General features: G+C 42.3%; 1 protein-coding gene across 6 annotated transcripts in view; it reads left to right on the forward strand.

The window, feature by feature from the left end:
• Positions 1-21,179, forward strand: part of LOC126344778 (maternal effect protein staufen-like) — a 169,707-nt gene that overhangs the window by 101,059 nt on the left and 47,469 nt on the right. For all 6 annotated transcript variants that reach the window (XM_050002049.1, XM_050002051.1, XM_050002050.1 and 3 more), the window contains one exon: positions 20,635-20,807. In XM_050002049.1, coding sequence (XP_049858006.1) covers positions 20,635-20,807 — 173 coding nt within the window. The remainder of the gene's footprint in view (positions 1-20,634; positions 20,808-21,179) is intronic.

Genomic DNA, 21,179 nt, shown 5'->3' on the forward strand with positions numbered 1-21,179 from the left:
CCAACACTGGACATTTTTATATTAATTTCTAGTGTAAGATGCATCTGGATTTTGGAGGCAATTTTCTGAAGAAAAAAATGTGTCTTATATTCCATAAAATATGGTACTCAGTGTAGTGGACTGAAGTTAATAGTTCAATAAATAGTTAGACATATCTTGCCAACCGAGTGTATCAGTTTATACAGGTCAGAGCAAATACTAGTATGTCCAAATATTTGTAGGTGTATCAATCGCATACCTATTTGCTACTCTGCAAACTACTGTAAAGTGCATGGCGGATGGTACTTCCCATTTTACTAATTATTATGGTTTTTCCTCATTCCATTTATGTACAGAGTACAGGAAGAATGATTGCTTAAATGTCTCCCTGTATAATTAATCTAATCTTGTCCTCATTATCCCTATGGGAGTCATACATAGGAGGTTACAGTATATTCTGAGAGCCACCATTTAAAGCTGGTTCTTGAAACTTTGTGCATATGCTTTCCTTGGGATGGTTTACGCTTGTCTTCAAGAGTCCACCAGTTCAATTCTTTCAGCACCTCTGTGACACTCTCTCTCATCATTGAAACAAACCTGTACCGATTTCTGCTTCCCTTTTCTTCACACATTCAGTGTCCTCTGTTAGTCTTGTTTGGTACAGGCCCCACACTCTTTGATCTCTATTCTAGGTTGGGTCACATTAGTGATTTGCAAGCTATCTCTTTAGTAGACTGGTTGCATTTCCTCAGAATTCTTCCAATAAACGGCAGTCTACTGCGTGCTTTACGCTTGAGTGAGCCTATGATATTATTCCATTTTTATACCCCTACAGAATGTTATGTATTTGTAAGAGTTGACCAATTCCAGGTGTGACTCATTAATATTATAGTCATAGGATATTTTTGGTTTGGTAAAGTGCACAATTTTACATATCTGAACATTTGAAGCAAGTTGCCAATCTTTACAACACTTTGAAATGTTATCATGACCTGACTATTTATGCAGCTTTTTTCAGGCAGTACTTGATAACTGTGTCATATATAAAAAGTCTGGGGTTACTGTAAGTACTGTCTGCAAGGTCATTAATATACAACATGAACAGAAAGGGACCCAGCACGCTTCCCTGAGGCATACCCAAAATTACTTTTACATCTGTCAAGATAATTTGCTGCATCCTCCCTACCAAAATATCCTCCATACAGTCACAAATTTCACTTACCCATTATGATTGTATCATACTTATGATAATACACATGGTACTGAGTCAAGTGCTTTTTGGGAATCACAAATACTGCATCTACCTGGTTGCTTTGATCAAAAGATTGCAGTATGTCATGTGAGAAAAATGCAAGTTGGGTTTCACATGATTGACATTTTGAAACCCATGCTGGCTGGTACGGAGTAGGTCAATTTTTTGAGACATTTCATTGTGTTTCAGCTCAGAATATGTGCTAAGATTCTGCAACAAAACAATGCTAAGGGTATTTTATGGTAGTTCTGTTGATCACTTCTCTGCAACCCATCTTGTAAACAGATGTGATCTGTGCATTCTTCAGACTACTAGACATGATTTTTTGTTTGAAGGCTCTATGATATTCAGGACAGTATATGACAGGAATTCCATCGGTTCCTGGAGCTTTGTTCAATTTTGACTGTCTCAGCTGTCTCTCAACACCGTGGTCACTAACATATTTCACTCGTCTTTTCAGTCATGCAAGGATTATATTACGGCAGTTCTCCAGGGTTTTCTTTTGTATAGGAACTTTCGAAAATGGCACACGTACTTCTGCTTTTGCTTTGCTACCATCAGTTTCAGTTCATGTCTCATTTGCAAGTGACTGAACACTAACTTTGGTTCTGCCAGCAGAATTTATGTACGGCCAAAATTTCTTTGGGTTTTATTGAAGATCACCTCACAATATCCTGCTACAGTAGTCATTGAAGGCCTCACACTTTGCTGTCTTGACAGCCAAATGCGTTTCATTCAGCATCTGTCTGTCTATAGCCATATGCTTTGTTTTACACCTTTTATGTGGTAGCCTTTTTCTTTAACAGATTTTTTACAGTGAGTGTATACCATGGAGGGCCTGTCCCATTATGAACTGGACACGTATCTATCCAGTGCATGGACATCTTTTCTTTTAAACTTGAGCCATAGCCCCTGTACATGCCTCTGTCCTACGCTAAGTTTCAAGGTCCTCAATGAGATGACATTTGTTGTTGTTGTTGTTTCTGCTGCTGTTGTTGCATTCAGTCTAAAGACTTGTTTGATGCAGCCCTCTATGCTTCTTGTATCTTGTGCTAGCCCCTTCATCTCTGAATAACTATCGCAACCTACATGTTTTGAACCTGCTTACTGTATTCATCTCTTGGTCTCCTCCTAAAATATTTACTCCCACACTTCTTTCCTGTTCTAAATGGTTGACCCCTGACATCTAAAAATGTGTCCTGTCAACCAATTCCAGCTTTTAGGCAAGTTGTGCCACAAATTTCTTTTCTCCCCAATGCTGTTTTGTATATCCTCATCAGTTATGTGATTTACCCACCTAATCTTCACCATTCTTATGTAGCAGTGCAGTTCAGAAGCTTCTGTTCTCTTCTTGTCTAAACTGTTCTACACTCCATACAAATACTTTCACCAAAAGATTTCCTAACGCTTAAATATATATTTGATGTTAACAAGTTTCTTTTCTTCATAAACGCTGTTCTTGCCATTACCAGTCTGTTTTCTCCTGCCCAAATCACAAAACACATGTACTACTTTAAGTGACTCTTTTCCTAATCAAATGCCTCAGTATCACCTAATTTAATTTCATTATATTCCATTATCCTTGTTTTGCTTTTGTTTATGTTCACCTTATATCTCCCTTTCAAGACGCTGTTCATTGCATTTGGCTGCTCTTCCAAGCCCTTTGATACCTCTGACAGAATTACGATGTCTTAAGCAAACCCCAAAGATTTTATTTCTTCTCCCTGGACTTTAATTCCACCTCCAAATTTTTCTTTTGTTTCCTGTACTGCTTTCTCAGTGTACCGATTCAATACATTGGTAGTAAGCTACAAACCTGTCTCACTCCCCACCCACCTTTCTCTTAAGTCTACAAATGTTTTAAATGTAGGTTTGCCTTTCCTTAACCCATCTTCCAAGACAAGTCGTAGTGTCAATATTGGCTTGCGTATTCCTGCAATTCTCCAGAATCCAAACTGATCTTCCCCGTGGTTGGCTTCTGCCAGTTTTTCCACTCTGCTATAAAGAGTTTTTGTTATTTTATAACCAATTCTTATTAAACTTATAATTGGTAATATTCACACCTGTCAACACCTGCTTTCTTTGGATTTTTAATTATTACATTCTTCTTTAAATATGAGGGTATGTCACCTGTATTTTACCTCTTGCACAGCAGATGGAAGAGTTTTATTGTGGCTGGTTACCCCAAGGATATCAGTAGTTTTGGTGGAATGTTGTCTGCTCCAGAGGCGTTATTTCAAATTAGGTCTTTGAGCGCTATGTCAGATTTTATTTGTAGTATCAGATCTCCCATCTTATCTTCAGCTATGTCCTCTTCCATTTGTGTAATAATGCCTTCAAGTTGATATCCCTTGTGTAGCTCCTCTTTACACAGTTTTCATTGTTCAGCTTTCCCTTCTTTGCTTAGGGCTTGTTTTTCGCCTCAGCTCTTGATATTCGTAACTAATGCTTCTCTTTCCTCCAAATGCCTCTTTAATGTTCCTGTACATGGGATCTATCTTTCCAATAGTGGTTTATGCTTCTGTGTCTAGCTATTCCTGCTTAGCGATTAAGCTGGGCACTATTGGTCTCAATGCTATGGTGCAAGTCCATGAAAACACAGCCGAGCTTGTCACAGAATATTTGAATTCTGTGGTTCAGTGTCTCCACTCAACTCAGACCCAGCAGACCTCTAACAGTTCTGGAGACAATGCTTCAAATCATGCATTCAATTGAAACTCCACATGCAAGGCTCTCTCCCAGTCAGCAAGGCTCTCTCCCCGTCACTGGAACGATCCAAGTATGACCTTGGAACCCGGATGACAGGCATTGTCTGTTCCAGTGTGTGCCACAATCTGTAGTTGGTTGCACCCTGTTCTCATGGTGGCTGCTAGAGTAGCCTCCTCAGTATGTTGAATGAGACCCCCAGGCATATATACTGAGTGAATGTGGTGCTCCTTCCTATCCCTTGCTATTATTTCCCTAAGGGGTACAATTATTTGTTGTATGTATGAACTGCTGATGGTTAATAGACACTATCATTTTGCTTTTGCTTCCTCTTGAGACAGGACACAGAGGTTTCCAAACAGATGAAGTGAGTCCCATTGGCTCAATAGTTTCAGTATCAGTGAAATGACAAAATTTCAGACTTGCTGGTTAGGGCAGTTGGTATAACACCCTGAGTCCTTCTTGGTCCCTGTCTGTCCTGCACAGGATGCTAGATCTACCATTGACACACCACTAGCAGTTAGGTTGATGAGTAATGTAAGATCCCACAGAGAAGACAAGATCCACAGGACGGGATAATACTTTAGGTACCTTTGGTACCCACTGTACACAACACTCAAGAGCTCTCCCAACACACCGATTCACAGCAGCTGCCCATCATTTGACATTAGTCATGGCGACTTCCAACTGCTTATGAACAGCAACTAACTCTTCCCATGTTCGAGAACAGGATTCACAGTGGTTCTGTATTGTGGTTGGTGCAGTGTTATACAGGACAGTGAACAGATAACTTTTAAAAATCCTGCTAACGCCTCAAATCCATTCCCTCTCCTCTCCCACCTGAAACCTTTCTTGTCACCATAGATGCTACATCTCTTTACACAAACATCCCACACACCCATGGTCTCTCTGCCCTTGAGCACTACATCTCCCAACGCCCACCCAAAGATCTTCCAAAAACCTCGTTCCTTATCACACTTACCAATTTCATCCTCACCTATAATTACTTCACTTTTGAAGGCCAGACCTACAAACAAATAAGGGGAACGGCCATGGGAACCAGGATGACTCCGTCCTATGCCAACCTCTTCATGGGCCGCCTGGAGGAGGCTTTCCTGAAGACCCAACAGCTGCTTCCCCTGGCCTGGTATAGGTTAATAGATGACATCTTTGTGGTCTGGACTCATGGTGAAGAAACACTCCTTAATTTCCTCCATAACCCCGACTCCTTTTCGAATCTGAATTTCACCTGGTCCTTCTCCAAAACCCAAGCCACCTTCCTGGATGTTGACCTTCATCTTGTTGAAGCTCACATCCACACCTCTGTCCATATCAAACCCACAAGCAAACAACAGTACCTTCACTTTGATAGCTGCCATCCATTCCACATCAAACACTCCCTTCCCTACAGCCTAGGTATTCGTGGCAAACGCATCTGCTCCAGTGACGAATCCCTCAACAATTACACCAACAACCTGACCAGTGCTTTCCTCTCCCGCAACTATCCTGCAGACCTTGTCCACAAACAGATCTCCCAAGCAATACATTCCTCCCCGTCCAACAACAATGTTCCTACCCTCAGACCACACAGAAGTATCCCCCTTGTTACCCAATATTATCCTGGCCTCGAATACATCAATAAATTACTCCGCCATGGATATGACTTTGTCAAGTCAATCCCTGAAATGAGATCATCCCTTAACAAAATTCTTCCCACACCACCCAGAGTTGCTTTTCGTCGCCCCCCTAACCTCCGTAGCATCCTTGTTAAACCCTACAATATTCCCAGACTATCTTCTCTACCCAGCGGTTCCCCCGCTGAAAAACCTGCCCCATGCATCCCCCCACAACCACCTACTCCAGCCCCGCTACTGGTAAAACATAGACAATTCAAGGCAGGGCCACGTGTGAAACTAAACATGTCACTTATCAGTTGACATGCCTGCACTGCACAGTCTTTTACATTGGTATGACAACAACTAAACTGGCTGAGCGCATTAACGGACACAGACGAACTGTCCGCCTAGGAGATTTCCAATACCCAGTAGCGGAGCATGCCCTCCAGCATAATTCTAGGGACCTAGGAACCTGCTACACCATATGTGCCATTTGGCTTCTCCCACCCAACACCAGTCCCTCTGAACTGCGGAGATGGGAACTTACACTCCAACACATCCTTTCATCCCGCCATACCCCTGGACTGAACCTACGTTCAACAACCTCACTCCCATTTACTTTTCAGTCTTCTCCTCTTTCCCTTTCCTCTTTAGCCATTCATGCATCTTTTCATCCTACATCTTTATACTATACACCTCTTTACTTCTGTATGCATCCTCTTTGGTTTGAAGCTGGCACAGTACCTATAGTAGAATATCTTTGGCTTCCCTCTGACAACCATGCCTCCATCCTTGCTACCCTCCCTGTTTTCCTTTCCCTGTTGCTTCATAACCTGGGTTGTGAGTAACTAAATCCACTTTCCCTTCTTCCCTTTCTTTCCCCTCTCTCCTCCCTGATGAAGGAACATTTATTCTGAAAGCTAGGAACGTAAATTTTCGGTTCTTTTTTATGTATCTATCGGCTGTGCTGAGCTGTGGTAAGTACTGGCCAGCCCCTCTATCTCTTTGTTAGTATTTGTTTCACATAATTATATTGGTAGTGTGTTGACATAAAAATATTACTTATTTCTTTTAAGGACCGAAGCAATTAGTACACAAAGAAGATTTCTATTATGGCAACAGAAAGACCTGCAGTAAAAATTACCAATTTGTTAAAACTGTTTGATGTTATAGTCATTCACAAACTCAAAAACTCAAATGTAGATAAGATACACTCAACATGAAAGGGAAAACTAAATGTAACACATTATACTAGTTATAACATGTGCTACAGTAACCAAATCACAAATGGTGATTTACTATGAAATAGCTTGTGCACATGAAAATAGCAACTTTCAAAAATTCTCAGTTGTATGTTTATTCATGCTGATATACATCTAATTTCCACATGAGCTATTCTGGGATAGCAACTGTGTATCACAAACACTAATTTGCTAGCAAAGAAGTTATCCACAACACTCATTTCTTACAAAACCTCTTAAAAAAATGCTTTCGTATGCATCCAAAAATTTTCTAAAATAGACCTATTTCTCAAGTAATTACACTATGAAATTAGAGAATGTTTGTTTTTGAACAAAGATAGGCCTGTTGTTGTCAAAAATTTCTGAAAAGCACAATTTAAGTTTAGGCTTACAATTGACAATAATAGTGTGGGTAAATGTCCAAAATTTCACAATATTCCACGATGCATGTGAGTATTGACAAGAGCAGTGAAAGATTATGGAGAAATGGAGCAAATATTAAAATTTTAGAATCCTGAATTTCAGATCCGCACATGAGCCTGGCACACACCGTCGCACACAAAGGAGGAATGAAAAGTCAGCTTTTATTTGAGGGTTGTTCAATAAAGACTGTTCATATATCAATGTATGTAAGAAGTCATACAGACTTTTGTCCCCTCCCCCCCCCCCCCCCCCCCCCCCCCCCACAACCACCACCACCACCACCAATGCATTGCACTTCTCCCACTTTCTTTGCCTTTCCTGGAAGATGTGCAAGAACCTATTCCTTGGCATCCTTTTTAGGATCATGTCTTATGCTTTCGTTGTCTTGGTCTCATTGCCAAACTAATACCGTATAAGATAACTGTAAGGAGGATGGGATACTGTAGAGATGTGTTTTTGTGTCAAGAACTCAATAACAGCATTAGTAATATGTGGGCTAGCATTGTTGTGATGAAGCTTCTATTGTCCAGTGATGTTACTTCATTTTTTGTGGATGTGATCCTCTACCAATTGCTTCAGGACATTCTTACAGTAATTTGCAATGATTGTAGTATGTCATGGAACTGTGTGAGCGTACACCATGCCCTAGTGTTAAGAAAAAGTGATGACCCTGGTCTTATTGGCAGACTTCTGCCTTTTGTGGTGGTGTTTGACCTTGTTAGACCCATTCTCTTCAACTCCAGGTCATAACAATACACCCATGTTTCATCAGTAGTGATGACGATTAGCTAACAAGACCCACCTTCGTCATCAATACATTGTTTTCAATAGATTGCTCTACACTACAACAGAAGTCTGGTTTATAGTTCAGCGTTGCGTTTAGTCAACCCGGTGCACCACTGTGGCGTTCGCCTGGCGACAGGAGTTTCTAGGACAAGTCCGGTGACCAGCATCCTTGTGGAGGCCAGTTACATCGTACACATTCGTAATTCTGCTGCCCATCCAAATCACCATCTCCTTTTCCCACCCACAGCGGTTCATCTCCCGCATCAGTGGCCCAGGTCAGGGCTTCCAATTGCAGTTCGTATCTGATCCCTTCTTTCGAAACTGGAGTCCTTGCTTTTACCACCTATACTTGAACACTTCCATGGTGTACACCTAGGCCGCAGCTTCGCCTGGACCTTTCACATGGCCCTAAGGACTCAGTTAACCCTGCGGCTCGCCATTGCCACTTCCTCTCGATTCTTGGCATGTACCGAGGCCATGAAGTGGTTTACACTGATGGCTTGATGGCTGATGCTCACGTCGGCTTCATGTATGTCCATGGAGGACATATTGGACAGCATTCCTTGCCCGATGGCTGTGTTGTTTTCATGACTGAGCTGGTGACTATATCTCATGCTCTTGGGCACACTCGTTCATGCCCTGGGCAGTCGTTTCTTCTGTGTAGTAACACCTTGAGCAACCTACAAGCTATCAACCAGTGCTACCCTTGTCATCCATTGGTAGCGACTGTCCAGGAGTCCATCTATGCCCTGGAATGGTCCAGTCGTTCAGTGGTGTTTGTCTGGACCCCAGGTCACATCGGAATCCGAGGCAATTAATTTGCCGACAGGCTGGCCAAACAGGCTACACAGAAACCACTTATGGAGATCAGCTTCTCTGCAATTCACCTCCATTCAGTACTACCCTGCAAGGTTTTGCAGCTTTGGGATCAAAATGCCATAACCTCAGCACGCACAACAAACTGCTTGCCATTAAGGATACTATGAATGTGTGGCAGACCTCGATGCGGGCCTCTCACGGGGACTCTGTGGTTCTCTGCCGGCTCCACATTGGTCACGCTTGGGTGCACATGGCTACCTCCTGCGCTGTGGCGATCCACTTCAGCCTCAGTACAGCGTCCGGCTAACAGGGGCCCGCACCTTGGTAAGCTGTGCTTATTTGGCTGCCCTGATGGACTCTTCAGTTACCGGACTCATTGTCAATAATTTTAGCTGACAACACCTCATTGACTAATTTTCTTTTATGTTTTTATACGTGACAGTGGGTTTTATCATTCTATATAAGTTTTAGTGCATCTCCTTTGTCCCTTTGTGTTTTCCACTCTAATGCTTTTAGGGCGGATGTTTTAATATGTCGCAGAGTGGCTGGCGTTTCCATTTCATTCTCTTGGTCGGCCAGGCAGGGTCACCTGCTCTCTTGTTTTTACCCCTTCTACCTGTTGCTTACTTCTCTCTGTCATTTTCTTTTCCTGTTTTGTCCATAATCGTTCTTCTTCCTTTCTCCTGTTGTTGTGGTGTATGTCTCCTTTCTTTTATCCTTTCCCCTGTGTAATTGTTCTGCCAGGAACAAGGGACCAATGACCTTGCAGTTTAATCCCTACCCCTCATTTGTGAATATTTCAGTGCATCAAATTCTTTTCTACAAGAAGGGCACATTTTTTGGCCTTGTTTAATATCAGACACAGTTATCCTTTTTAGTAGGTCAGCTGTTTCTATGTTTATTGAGAGCAAACTTTTTCGTACAGTATGGTTTTGTTGTAACCGTTCCGGTCATGGTGTTGCTGAAAATGAAAGCGCAGTGGGACCGAACGGGAGCAGCCGGTGAACAAACAAAATGAATGGGGAAGGACAGACACAAACAATGACTGACTACCAAGCAAGACCTAATGAACAACAACACGCAAATAGCAACAGGGTCACAAGTGAAATCTCACGAATCCACAATGTCCACTCATACAAGGAAACAAAGTTATGCAAACACACTGTCTGTAGGCGAGTTGTTGATAGACTAATGCAAATATCAGGCTGCCTGCTAAGCGAGAGGCAGGCACTTGAATACATGATAGAGTGTGTCGCTATTGGCCACTGGGACCATGTGCTCCACCATGGCGCTCTCACATTATATGCTGGCCAGGAGAGTGCACGCAGCCACGGCTTACAGCGCAACGGCTGGAGACACCTCTAATGGTAACCAAGGTCCGCACCATCTGGCACAGATTCGAAACCTGCGGCACTCGGTACCAAATTCCTCCTCCCTGAAACTTGTGTATAGGGGCGGAAATGCTCCAGACAGTGCCGACGCAGTCGGCAGATGGGAGAAGACCCAGGCTTGTTAACTGCCAGCGGCAGGGAGGAAGGGTCGTCAGAGGTGTCCTTGACGGCTGCCCCAGAGGCCAGGTCGTTGGAGGGAGCTGCCGATCCACCTGGGGGAGGGGAGGCAGCAACCAGGGGCAGTGACGGTGACTCGAGGACCACGTCTGTACCCAAAGAAGGTAGCAGAGGAGGAGGCGGCAGCGGGAGTCCCACAGGGGCATGTGGGCAGAGTTAGTTATGATGGCAGTGCTCCAACTCTTTTAATATCTACACCAACATCACATGCCACCCATGGGCTATGACGACCATGACAGGTGTCCAAACCACCTTGCTCCCGTACATGTGGGCCCACACAGCCGTGCCGGGTGCGGAATGCTGAGAGGGCCAGTAGTGAGGGCAGGAGGGGGACAGCATCAGCAAATGGAGCAGTGTCTGCAGCTGTCGCCCACGAGGAGCTCCTCCGGACTGTAGCCGTCAATTGTTTGGTGCGATAGGTGCTCAGAAACAGGGTGAGGGCCAATGTGGTTGGAGATGTGTTGACCGCCTACGTCAACTGTGTCGACAAGCCTCTCCGCCGTGCCATTTGAGGAAGGATGGAAAGCTAGGCTACTGATACGTTTGATACCGTTGGCCTCACTGAACTCGTGGAAGGAGGAGGCAGTGAATTAGGGGCCATTATTGGAGACCAATGTGTGAGGCAGGCCCTATATGGTGAGAACCTTGGCCAGGGCAGTGAGTGTGGCATCCGTGGTGGTGGACGCCATGTGGACAACATATGGGTGTTTGGAGTAGGCAGCAACATCATTTGAACCGAAACATGATCATTATTCATTTTGCCCTTGTGTAGATGTATCTATATTCCTGAAGATGTGGCTCTAACACCGCGAAACTACTTTGATCAGAAGTGAAGATTTATCATACAGCTGAAGCGATCTTATGGTCACGGTTTTGAAATTTGGTGCTGCAGGAGAATGCTGAAGATGAGACGAGTGAATCGGATAACTAAAGACAAGGGTATCAGTTGATTGGACAAATTTTGAGGCCTCAAGGAATAGTTAATTTGGCAAGAAGGACAGTTTACAAGAGTTGGCGGTCAATGTGAAAGCAAAGGACCTCCTGTTGGTGAAACACAGGATCGGGGCCTGCTGGGAGACGTGACAAAGCATCCGCATTAGCATGGTGGGTAGTGGGCTTATACCAGATGGTGTAAACATAATTTTGTAAAAATAACCCCCAGCACTGGAGACGTTGAACTGTCTGCTCTGGAAGGTGAGAGTGGGATCTGAAAAGTGTAACTAAGGGTTTATGGTCCGTTAGTAGGGTGAACTTTGCCCCAAAGAGATAGGTGTTAAACTTTTGGACGGCGAACTTCCTGTTGGGGGGGAGGGGGGGGGGGGACACGCTTGTCCAGCCGACAGCATAAATCTACAGATTGCAGAGCGTGAAATAAGGTGCTGAGTTTTTTACAAATGTTTCTGGCGAGAACACGTAGTGACCAAGATATCATGCAGATAATTCACGCAGGCAGCGATAGGCTGTGTAAGCTGCTCCAGGTACCGCTTGGAAATAGCCGGCACCGAAGAGAGAGCAAATGGAAGGCACTTGTACTTGTACAATTCGAGAGGCGTATTGATAACCAAGATGTTCTGGGAATCGGCATCCAAGGGTACGTGGTGGTATGCCTGAGCCAGGTCAATATTGGAAAAGTACTCTCCCCTGGCAAGCTTGGTGAGAAGATCTTCCTGTCGGGAATGGGGTAAGTATCTACGAGGGACTGAGCATTGACAGTAGCGCCAGAGTCCCCACACCGGCGAAGTGACCCATTGGGTTTCTGCATGACCACCAATGGCGTCACCTAGGCACTGTATGTCACATGCTCCAGAACACCAGCGGCCTGGAGCCGATCAAGTTTCTGCTTGACTGCTGGCCATAAGGCCACCGGAAGGGGCCAGGCCCAGAGAAAGCGAGGATGCGCATCCGGCCAAGGTATGATGTGCTCCTGAAAATTGGAAGCACATCTGAAATCCTTTGCAAACAACGACGCAAAAGCAGAGCACAGATCGTCCAAGTCCTAAAAAGGAACAGCTGTGGAAATGACCCTAACCTCATCAGAAATTGAAAAGCCAAACAGCTGAAACACATCCAGGTCAAAAATATTCGAAGTCGATGGATGGTCGACAACAAATAGGGTTAGGAGCTGGACAACAAACTGCCCATGAAAGGGAATGGAACCATCTCTGTTCGCAGCCAAATTCTGAGAGGGAGGTGACAACGCGGGAGAGCCCATATTAATCTGGGAGACGGTGTGTCCAGTGTTGACCTGAAAACTGACATCCTGAGTGAAAAGGCAGAGCATGTGGAAAAGCTTCGACACTGATGGGTCATCCTATGGGACTACCGATTGCAGAGCATGGAGGTATCTTGAGGCCGAGGAGGGGCTGGACTGGAGCAAGCTGAGCAACTATGACAAACCAATCAGATGTGGTCCTCCATGTTACACAGTGTGCATGTTTTCCAGTGGTGGAGACAGTCAGCTCGAGAATGTGCGGTAAAGCACTGTGAGTAGATGGAAAGGGTCATACGACTGGTTACGAGGGGCAACCGGAGGCGCCAATGCCATACTGACGTCGGACAAAGAGGAGTCCCGATGGTGCTGGCCTGTGTTGGCAGGGTCACACCGACGCCGCGAGGGTGGAACCCGCTGAGGCACATCGATCGCCGCCACTTGCAAGATTCTCATTAGCTGCCTGAGCAATTTCAAAGGAGTGTGCAATGCATAGAATATCTTCCAAGAAGGGGTTATCAAGTTTCAGTGCTGCACTGCAGACCTCAGGATTGGGAACTAGCTGAACCACCACATCCCGGATCAGGAAATCCGTATACGAAGCCTTACACTGCTGATTGGTGCCTGTAAAATCGCACCAACGGCTGAGACCCTGCAAGTCTGTGATCCAGGGACTATATGACTGACCAGGCTGTTTATGGTACTGGTGGAACTCCAGCCAAGAGGCGACCACATGGTAGCGTTCTGAATAATAGTTCGTCCTGGGAAAACAGAGCCACAAGATCGGACAACAGTGACAACTCTAGACGCTGCATGAAACAAGGTTTTTTTCTTCAAAGATAGAAATTTGGCACACCCTGAAAGTGCCGCAGGAGGTAGATACCCCTGGTCCCCCTCTCTTCCGGGCCTGTCGTCCATTTCCATTCTCATTGGGAACCCAGGAATAATGAATGTAGAAATTTTAGAAACGACAACATTTAACATTTTCATCCTGGAATATTAGTAAATATATTTGTTACTTACGGTTTCAGCTGTTTTGTCACTCTCAGGTATATCCCATCCTCACCGCAAAAATGTTGTAACTGTGACCGGAATGGTCGCAGCGTTGCCGAGAACGAAAGCTTGGGGGGACCAAACGGGAGCGGCCTGCAAATAAACAAAATGAATGGGGAAGGATGTACACAAACAGCGATTGACGACAGAGCAAGACCTAACAAACAACACGCAAATAGCAACAGGGTCGCAAGCAAAACCTCACAAATCCACAACATCCACTTGTACACGGAAACAAAGTAATGTAAACACGCCATCTGTATGCAAGATGTCGATAGAGTAATGCGAATATCAGACTGTCTGCTGAGCGAGAGGCAAGCACTTAAATGCTTGATAGATTATGTCGTTATTGGCTGCTGGGACCACATGCTCCATCATGGCGCTCTCACATTATACGCCGGCCAGGAGAGCGCGCGCAGCCACACCTTACAGTGCAATGGCTGGAGAGACCTCTAGTGGTAATCGAGGTCCCTGCCGTCTGATGCAGATTCGAAACCCACAGTGCTTGGTACCAGAGGTTTTTCTTACCAAACGAATTGCAGCATGATCTTTGCAAAAATTCAAATCTTTGCAGGGGTAAAGCTACATGGTGGAAGCATAGTTGAGCATTTTCAGTTGAATGTAAACCACTCTGTTCTTGTAAGGAAAGTTCCTTTGCAGCTTTTAGTCCTTTTAAGGCACTGTACATTTTTAAGAGGCATGGAAAATCAGCATTTTCAAAACTGTATACATTCACTTGATCTTCTTTTTACATTTTAGCAATGATGTTATATGCTTCAGGCACTAGAATCAAATTGTCAAGTCCTAAATAAAGAAAAGAAATAAAATTAATGGGCATTCTACTTCACAAAAATTATGTAGCAGTCTCCAGTACAGTTAAATGGTTAAATTTTCCAATGAACCTGTCACAAACAGGTTTAAAATCACCAAACAAACAGCGAGCAAAATGAATATTTAAACAGTGCAGACATAATCAACAAAATTTCAAATGTATGGCATAATTTTTGCACCTTACACAGAGAGACACTAATAGAATGAAATGGCTCTGTTGAATGGTGTTAATGAATGTAATGTAGTAGGTGTCCAGTTTGAGACACATGATATAAAGCCAAACGGCTGAATGCCAACCACTGGTTGATTGGGTTTCCGAATGATGAGCATTGTTATAATTATTAGCGAAATCCATAGATTTAGAATACAGGAGTGGAAATAAACGAATAACAGGTAAGAAAATCACATATTACCTACTCGGTGTACCGAAGAAAATGAAATTTTGACGGAAAATTTTTGGCCAGATCGCTATACTAGTAAAAGCCAGTTGCACAGTCATCAGCTTGCAGCTGCTTTAAGTTCTATTCTTTAAGAAGTGCGGAAAACACATTGTACGAACATGTAACAACGCCTCACCGGAGAATAATCGCGGGATAACTAAACTGGTGATTCTAGCAGAGTTAGTGAAGTTAACCTGTAATAAGCTTTTTACATTGGCAGGAATAGTTACAGAATTAGTGATAACAAGGAAGGAGAAGAAATCAGAACATCACACAAATTATGGAACAATATGATGAGTCCAAGTTTGTATAAAAATTTCGTACTACTACTTTTCGATCTCATGCTTGAGAAACTGGAGCATATGAATGAAGTGTGAAACTATTGCCTAACATAAAGCTTTTTACTTGTAGTATACCTAATAGGCATTTGATATTTCAATTGCTGCAGTATTAGAAAGGCTTAGATTGTTTTTATCTAGCAGACGGTGACAAAAATAGACATTATCTGATCGGGAAACCACACCAGTCTTGGGCCCTATTTGTATTAACAGCTTTTGCAGTATTAGACAGTGACGTTTCAATTTTTCATGTAGCAAAACGTTTCACGAACTTTCGCAGAAAGGAAAGTACGTCTTGTAAAGCTGTAGCAAGAGTAGAGAGTAAAAAACTCTAGGAGCTAAGGATTGAATAAATGTTTATACTGGGTCTATGTGTCCTATATTTAATTTTATGTCACACAAAGCTGCAAGTTGTTAGCTGATTAGGAGAGTGCGTATTTTCTGAAGAGGTTTTTTTTTTTTTAAGAAAATAAGAAAGAGGGACAGGATGTCAAACCGGCTGACTGTAAGCAGGAGAGACACCACAGGACATTTCAATTTTCACTGTCCTGAATATAGTTTGATGGCATCCATTACAAAATATACACGTTTCAATTCCACAGAGCGAAATACAGAGACGTGGGATAGAAGAATGCTGTGTGAGGAGACGAGGCACTGCACTCTGGTCCACTTACAACCAAATAACATGTGTTACATTTCCTCGAACACACATGTTTTATGCATCAGACTCTTCAGAAAACTGTGCGCTACAAAATGAATATATTTTTGAAAATTCTTTTTTGACGTCCTATCTCAAACACTCAAGGGAATGGCGGGGTATTGCCCTAGTTCGGATATATCGTAGACCTGGGGCTGATGCGCAGAGCAGTCTGAATTATAGTGGGAAAGTGGGTAGCCTCCAAGTGACCTGTGTTTACATTTATTGATTTTGCTGTTTTCTCTTCATCTACTGCTCTCATGTCAAATGAAAACAAAACAGATTTCTGTAGCCGGGAGGTATCGAATGAATTAAAATACATTCACATAATTATGAAAGGCTAAAATGTGGTGTTAGTTGCAGATTTTATTTTATTTCCACATTCCTGACAGTCAAGGATTAATTGCCTTGCAGAACAATGAACTTATTATTGCCAGTTTGTTAAAGAAATTTTTTTTATTAATCTTTTTCCGCTGAGGCAGACAATATATTTGAAACAAAGTGTTTAATTCCACACAATGTTCGCTGTATTTCAAGTGCACATTTTCAACTTCTAGCACGTATGGAATTATGCCATAATATACAACCAAATATAAGATAACACTGTATTGGTACTCCAAGAAAATTTACATCCTGCAAAACCACGCTGATAAGCTTAATATCAGGTCATGGCCTACTTCACTGGGAATCTGGACATACGAACGTGCACTTTAAATGTGCACACTTTAGTATGGGTCACAAAATTCCGCTGCTCTTGGAGTATCCTCTGATGTCTTGTTTCTTTTATGACATAATGTAAGATGTTTTCATGTTTAACACTTACAAACATAAGGGCTCCCTACGGCATCGTAGTTGCGCAAGTGCGGTGGCGCTCTCTGGCAACTGCAGAAACTAACCTATTTCTAACAGGTCACAGGAAAATATTCCGAATGGTGGTTTGAAAAGCATTACCATCAAAGCAAATTTCCTTTTACGCAGGTTGAACTAAGTGCGAGAATGTACGATGAATTTCTTAAATCACAGAATGCTTGACTCTCATTTAAAAATCAACTCTTTGATGACGATCCATTTAGATGAATTTTAAGCCCAGAAGATCAGACATTTATGTCGTTATTGAAAATTTTACTGGCACATTTGTGTGATACATTGTAAATTGTAATACGCGCATAAAAGACCAACATTACATGTGAAAGCTTAGCTTCTCTTGCAGCTTATTAATCTTACAGATATGTGAAAGCTTTGTGTTTCGTGTAGCTACACTACGTATATTAATTTTAAACCGTTAACTTTTTTCTGTTTGTGTGACTGGCTTACAAAAACCATCACAATCTTGATTTCAATGCTCGGAAAGTAACATGCGGTGTTTGATGGAATTCAAATTTATAGTTTCGTAATACATGTTGCTGCACATCAAAGATCTTTCCGAAATGTGTTTTTTTCCCCCCCTGTGTTTAGTTTTCTAAAGCGCTGGGAAATTCTACGCCCATGTATAAAACCATAATCATTCAAAGGACTGATAAGTTATACAGTTCTGAGAGAAAATACACTGTCAGTTAACAGGGAAAAAGTATGTTTTCACCCGGGAGAAAGTGTCTTTTTAACCGGGAAATCTGGGAATTTTTTTTCCTTGTCCACGTATACACCCTGGCTCTACTTCCATCATTTATGTGTAGAGCATAAAATGTTGTACCACTACACTCAGAAGCAAGAGTCTAGCTCTTTTATATTAGGAACAGTGGCATGCCAAACTCGAAGATTTCTTCGCGACTTTTCGGTCTTGGTAAAAATGGTCTTCACAGAAGTGGCTCTAGCACCTCAATAAAGCTACAGGCTAGCACCTCAATAAAGCTACAGGTGAGCCTGAAACTTAAGTTCATGTAGGGCCCCGAGGTACATACTGTACAAATTTAATCAAAATTGAAGATGGTCGAGCTGGGAGCATCTTCTGAACTGGCACACTTGACATGGAATGACACTATATGCTATGCCTTCCCATAAATTGATGCACTATCTCCCGTTGGTATGTGATGTTGCATCAGCGGGGTTGTTTGTAACCTCCTGTTGGCACAGAATAAATCACTAAACCTCAACAACAAGTTCTCCATAGCCATTCTATCAGTGCCCTTCAAATGATCTACTTTCCCATGTAACACTTCCTTATCGACGTTTGCTTGTGGCTTTCCTATAGGCTTGACCTGTCGAAGTCCTCATCTTCCAAGACTTCAAAAGTGGCTATTGTTGCACTCTTTAACACAGTCACCTCCCTTCTGCCAGAGTTATCCATACTAACTGGAATCATCTGTTCCTCATTAATGTTACTCATTTGCACTAAACTCCTGCAGATAAAACAATGTGAACTATTGAACTCTTCCATGCTTAGGAGGGGTTCAACCGCCTATGTTTCCCTTAGCAAATCGGTATCCACTGAAGCCCACACTATCTTTCCCATACCTGCTGTTATTTTATCCTGCTGATCAATCTTTACTGAAAACATAAACCTCCATGATAGGTGAACCTTGCACCATTGTGTCCATTGTTACTGCTTCCCCAGTTGAAACAAAGTCCCACTGAGTTCCACTGTGTGTTGCTGAAGATCATTCTTAGTGTGATGTTTGTTGAGAAACTCTAGCCCAAGAATCACTGAATAATGTTTGCCTATGCATGGCAACACCTCCATGCATTCGCTGAAAACTGCAGTACTGCCATACCCAATGATTCCACCTTATTATTGCCAACCTCACATTGTGTATACCATGGTGGTCCAGACTGGTAACGGACACATTCACAAGATTAATAATTGTTGTAAAATATTTGCAGTTGTAAATATTTTGTACCAAAAATTTCTCAAAATGTTGATAAAATAACCCACTGAAGATAGCACAAAAAGTGCTGAAACATGTCTGGGTAAAACGAAACTGAAAAGGTGTCTTCACAGACATAAGAAGAACTGCAACACCACAAGATTATTACTCTTTGAACCTCTAATCATCTGAATCTCTTCCTGTTGGAACACAGGATCAGATGGATGGACTGGTCTTCATATTTTCCAAAGTACAGGCCATGCTAAAACGAGTGGTTTGCAATCTTGCTGTCCCTCCAGAGACCTTACAAGGCCTCATAGAGGCCACTGTGGAGGAATGGGACAATATGCCACAGGTTTATCTGGACAATTTGGCAAGGATTATGACTAAAGGCATTCAAAAGTGTCACCAATTATGAGGAAGGTCAATTGGTTCATAAATGATGTGTTATGCCAGATGATAGTGAGAATAAACTGTAGTGTATGCAGTTGAATATTTTGTGAGGCTCTGTTTTTGTTTTTAGTTTGTGTTTATCAGGTGGAAATGTGTTTATTGTCTTTGTTTTTGTTTTCTTATAACTGTACCTGACAGAACAAAATCAGTATTGTTTCCTGTTATGTACATTATAACAGTAAATCTGTATGCAACATTTATTTTGACCATTATATTAACAATCACATTTATTTTCTTTCAAAATGCATTTTGAGGAGGAGGAGGAGATTAGGGAAGTATGGGGAAGGAAATCGGCCGCGCCCTTTCGAAGGAACCATCCCAGTATTTGCCTGAAGAGATATAGAGAAATCACGGAAACCTAAATCAGGATGGCCGGACACGAGACTGAACCATTATCCTCCCACGTCCAGTGTACTAACCACTGCGCCACCTCGCTCAGTACATTTTGAGAGCTTACACCCTCATCTTGAAGTTGATCAATGGGTTATGTGTACATTTCTTTTCTGTGGTGTAGCCAGTTGTCTACGATGCCTCAGTTTGAAGATACTCCAATAACAAGCACAATCTCCTCACTGTATACAGACATTTGTGTTGGTGAATATCATGAACATCATACATAGACACAACTCAAAAACAGTCCACGGATGATGCATGTCTCTGGGGACTAAGCCAGTGGACTTCCTTGATCAGTCAGTCACTCATTAAAAGTGTCTCACAAGAGTTGTAGAAAATACAGTAGTGTCCTGTTATGCAACAACCAGACCCATTTGTTTCCTGCAAGTGTAATATTTTCTAGTACCGGGGGGCAATTTTCCATGCAGAAATTTTTTGTAAACAGCACTTGTTAATTTGATAGAAAAGTATATGGCACATTCTGTATGTCACCCACAGTCACTACCTACATATTGATACAAAAACGATCCTGATACCTTGCTTCCATAATCACTCTAAGATTTGCAACTGTCCGCACAAGATTAGATTATTGTGGTAATTTATTAACCCACTCTGTGTATGAATCCCACCTCATCTGTAAAGAACAGAGAACCTGTAAACTGTGGATCTACAGTGCTCTTTGATTCCATTTGCAGAACTCTAATACAGTGTAGAGTCTTACGGCTTCAGCACATCCATATGATATAATCGGTATGAATACAGAATTCTGCTCTGGAGCAGAACTCTTAACATGAAGAATATTGGTATTGTTGCAAAGATTATACATAGACCTGTATTAATTTCATGCGGCATAAGATTTTTAAGAAATATAGTGATTCTTCTACAGATTATAGGGTTGCACCACTCACAGTTTACTTGTTGCAGAAATAAAGAATGGGAATAACTGGAACAGCTGTTTAAAATATAGTTTCATATTGCCCATTGCTTACATCAGACACAGTTTATTTTAATTACACATTTTTTCCATAGGTAATATTGGAACAAAAACAGCAACATCCATAGTCTATGAAATCGCAGCCAAGCAGAAATTATCTCTCACTTTTGAAGTGGAAAGTCAAACAGGTCCAGCGCATATGCCTACATTTGTGACAAGATGTGTATTGGGGGACAAAATCTCAAGAGGACAAGCCAACAGTAAAAAGGTAAGCTTTTATTTTCCCTCCTCTCGCTTACCAATGACACGTGGATTTCTCCCTTGTATAAAACAGCCTCTGACTTCAGATTCTTTTACAAATTAGTTAATGTTTTAATATTTGTTGTAAAGCATGTAAATTAGAAAAGGTTTGAAACTACATAAAATTTGTTGGAAGTTGCTGGCTAATTCATGCTCCATGTTAAGCAAACCTTATTTTTCATGCATCTCAAATGTTCATGGTGCCATAACTCTGAAATGTACAGTTATATAATTTTGCAGCTATAATAAGTGTTATATGTGGATACTATCTCCAGAATGTGTTGTGAATAGTATTACTGGTAAAGAAGTAATAAATTAAAACATCATGCCTGATGTGGCA

Source organism: Schistocerca gregaria, chromosome 1, assembly GCF_023897955.1.
Source record: "Schistocerca gregaria isolate iqSchGreg1 chromosome 1, iqSchGreg1.2, whole genome shotgun sequence".
NCBI lineage: Eukaryota > Metazoa > Arthropoda > Insecta > Orthoptera > Acrididae > Schistocerca > Schistocerca gregaria.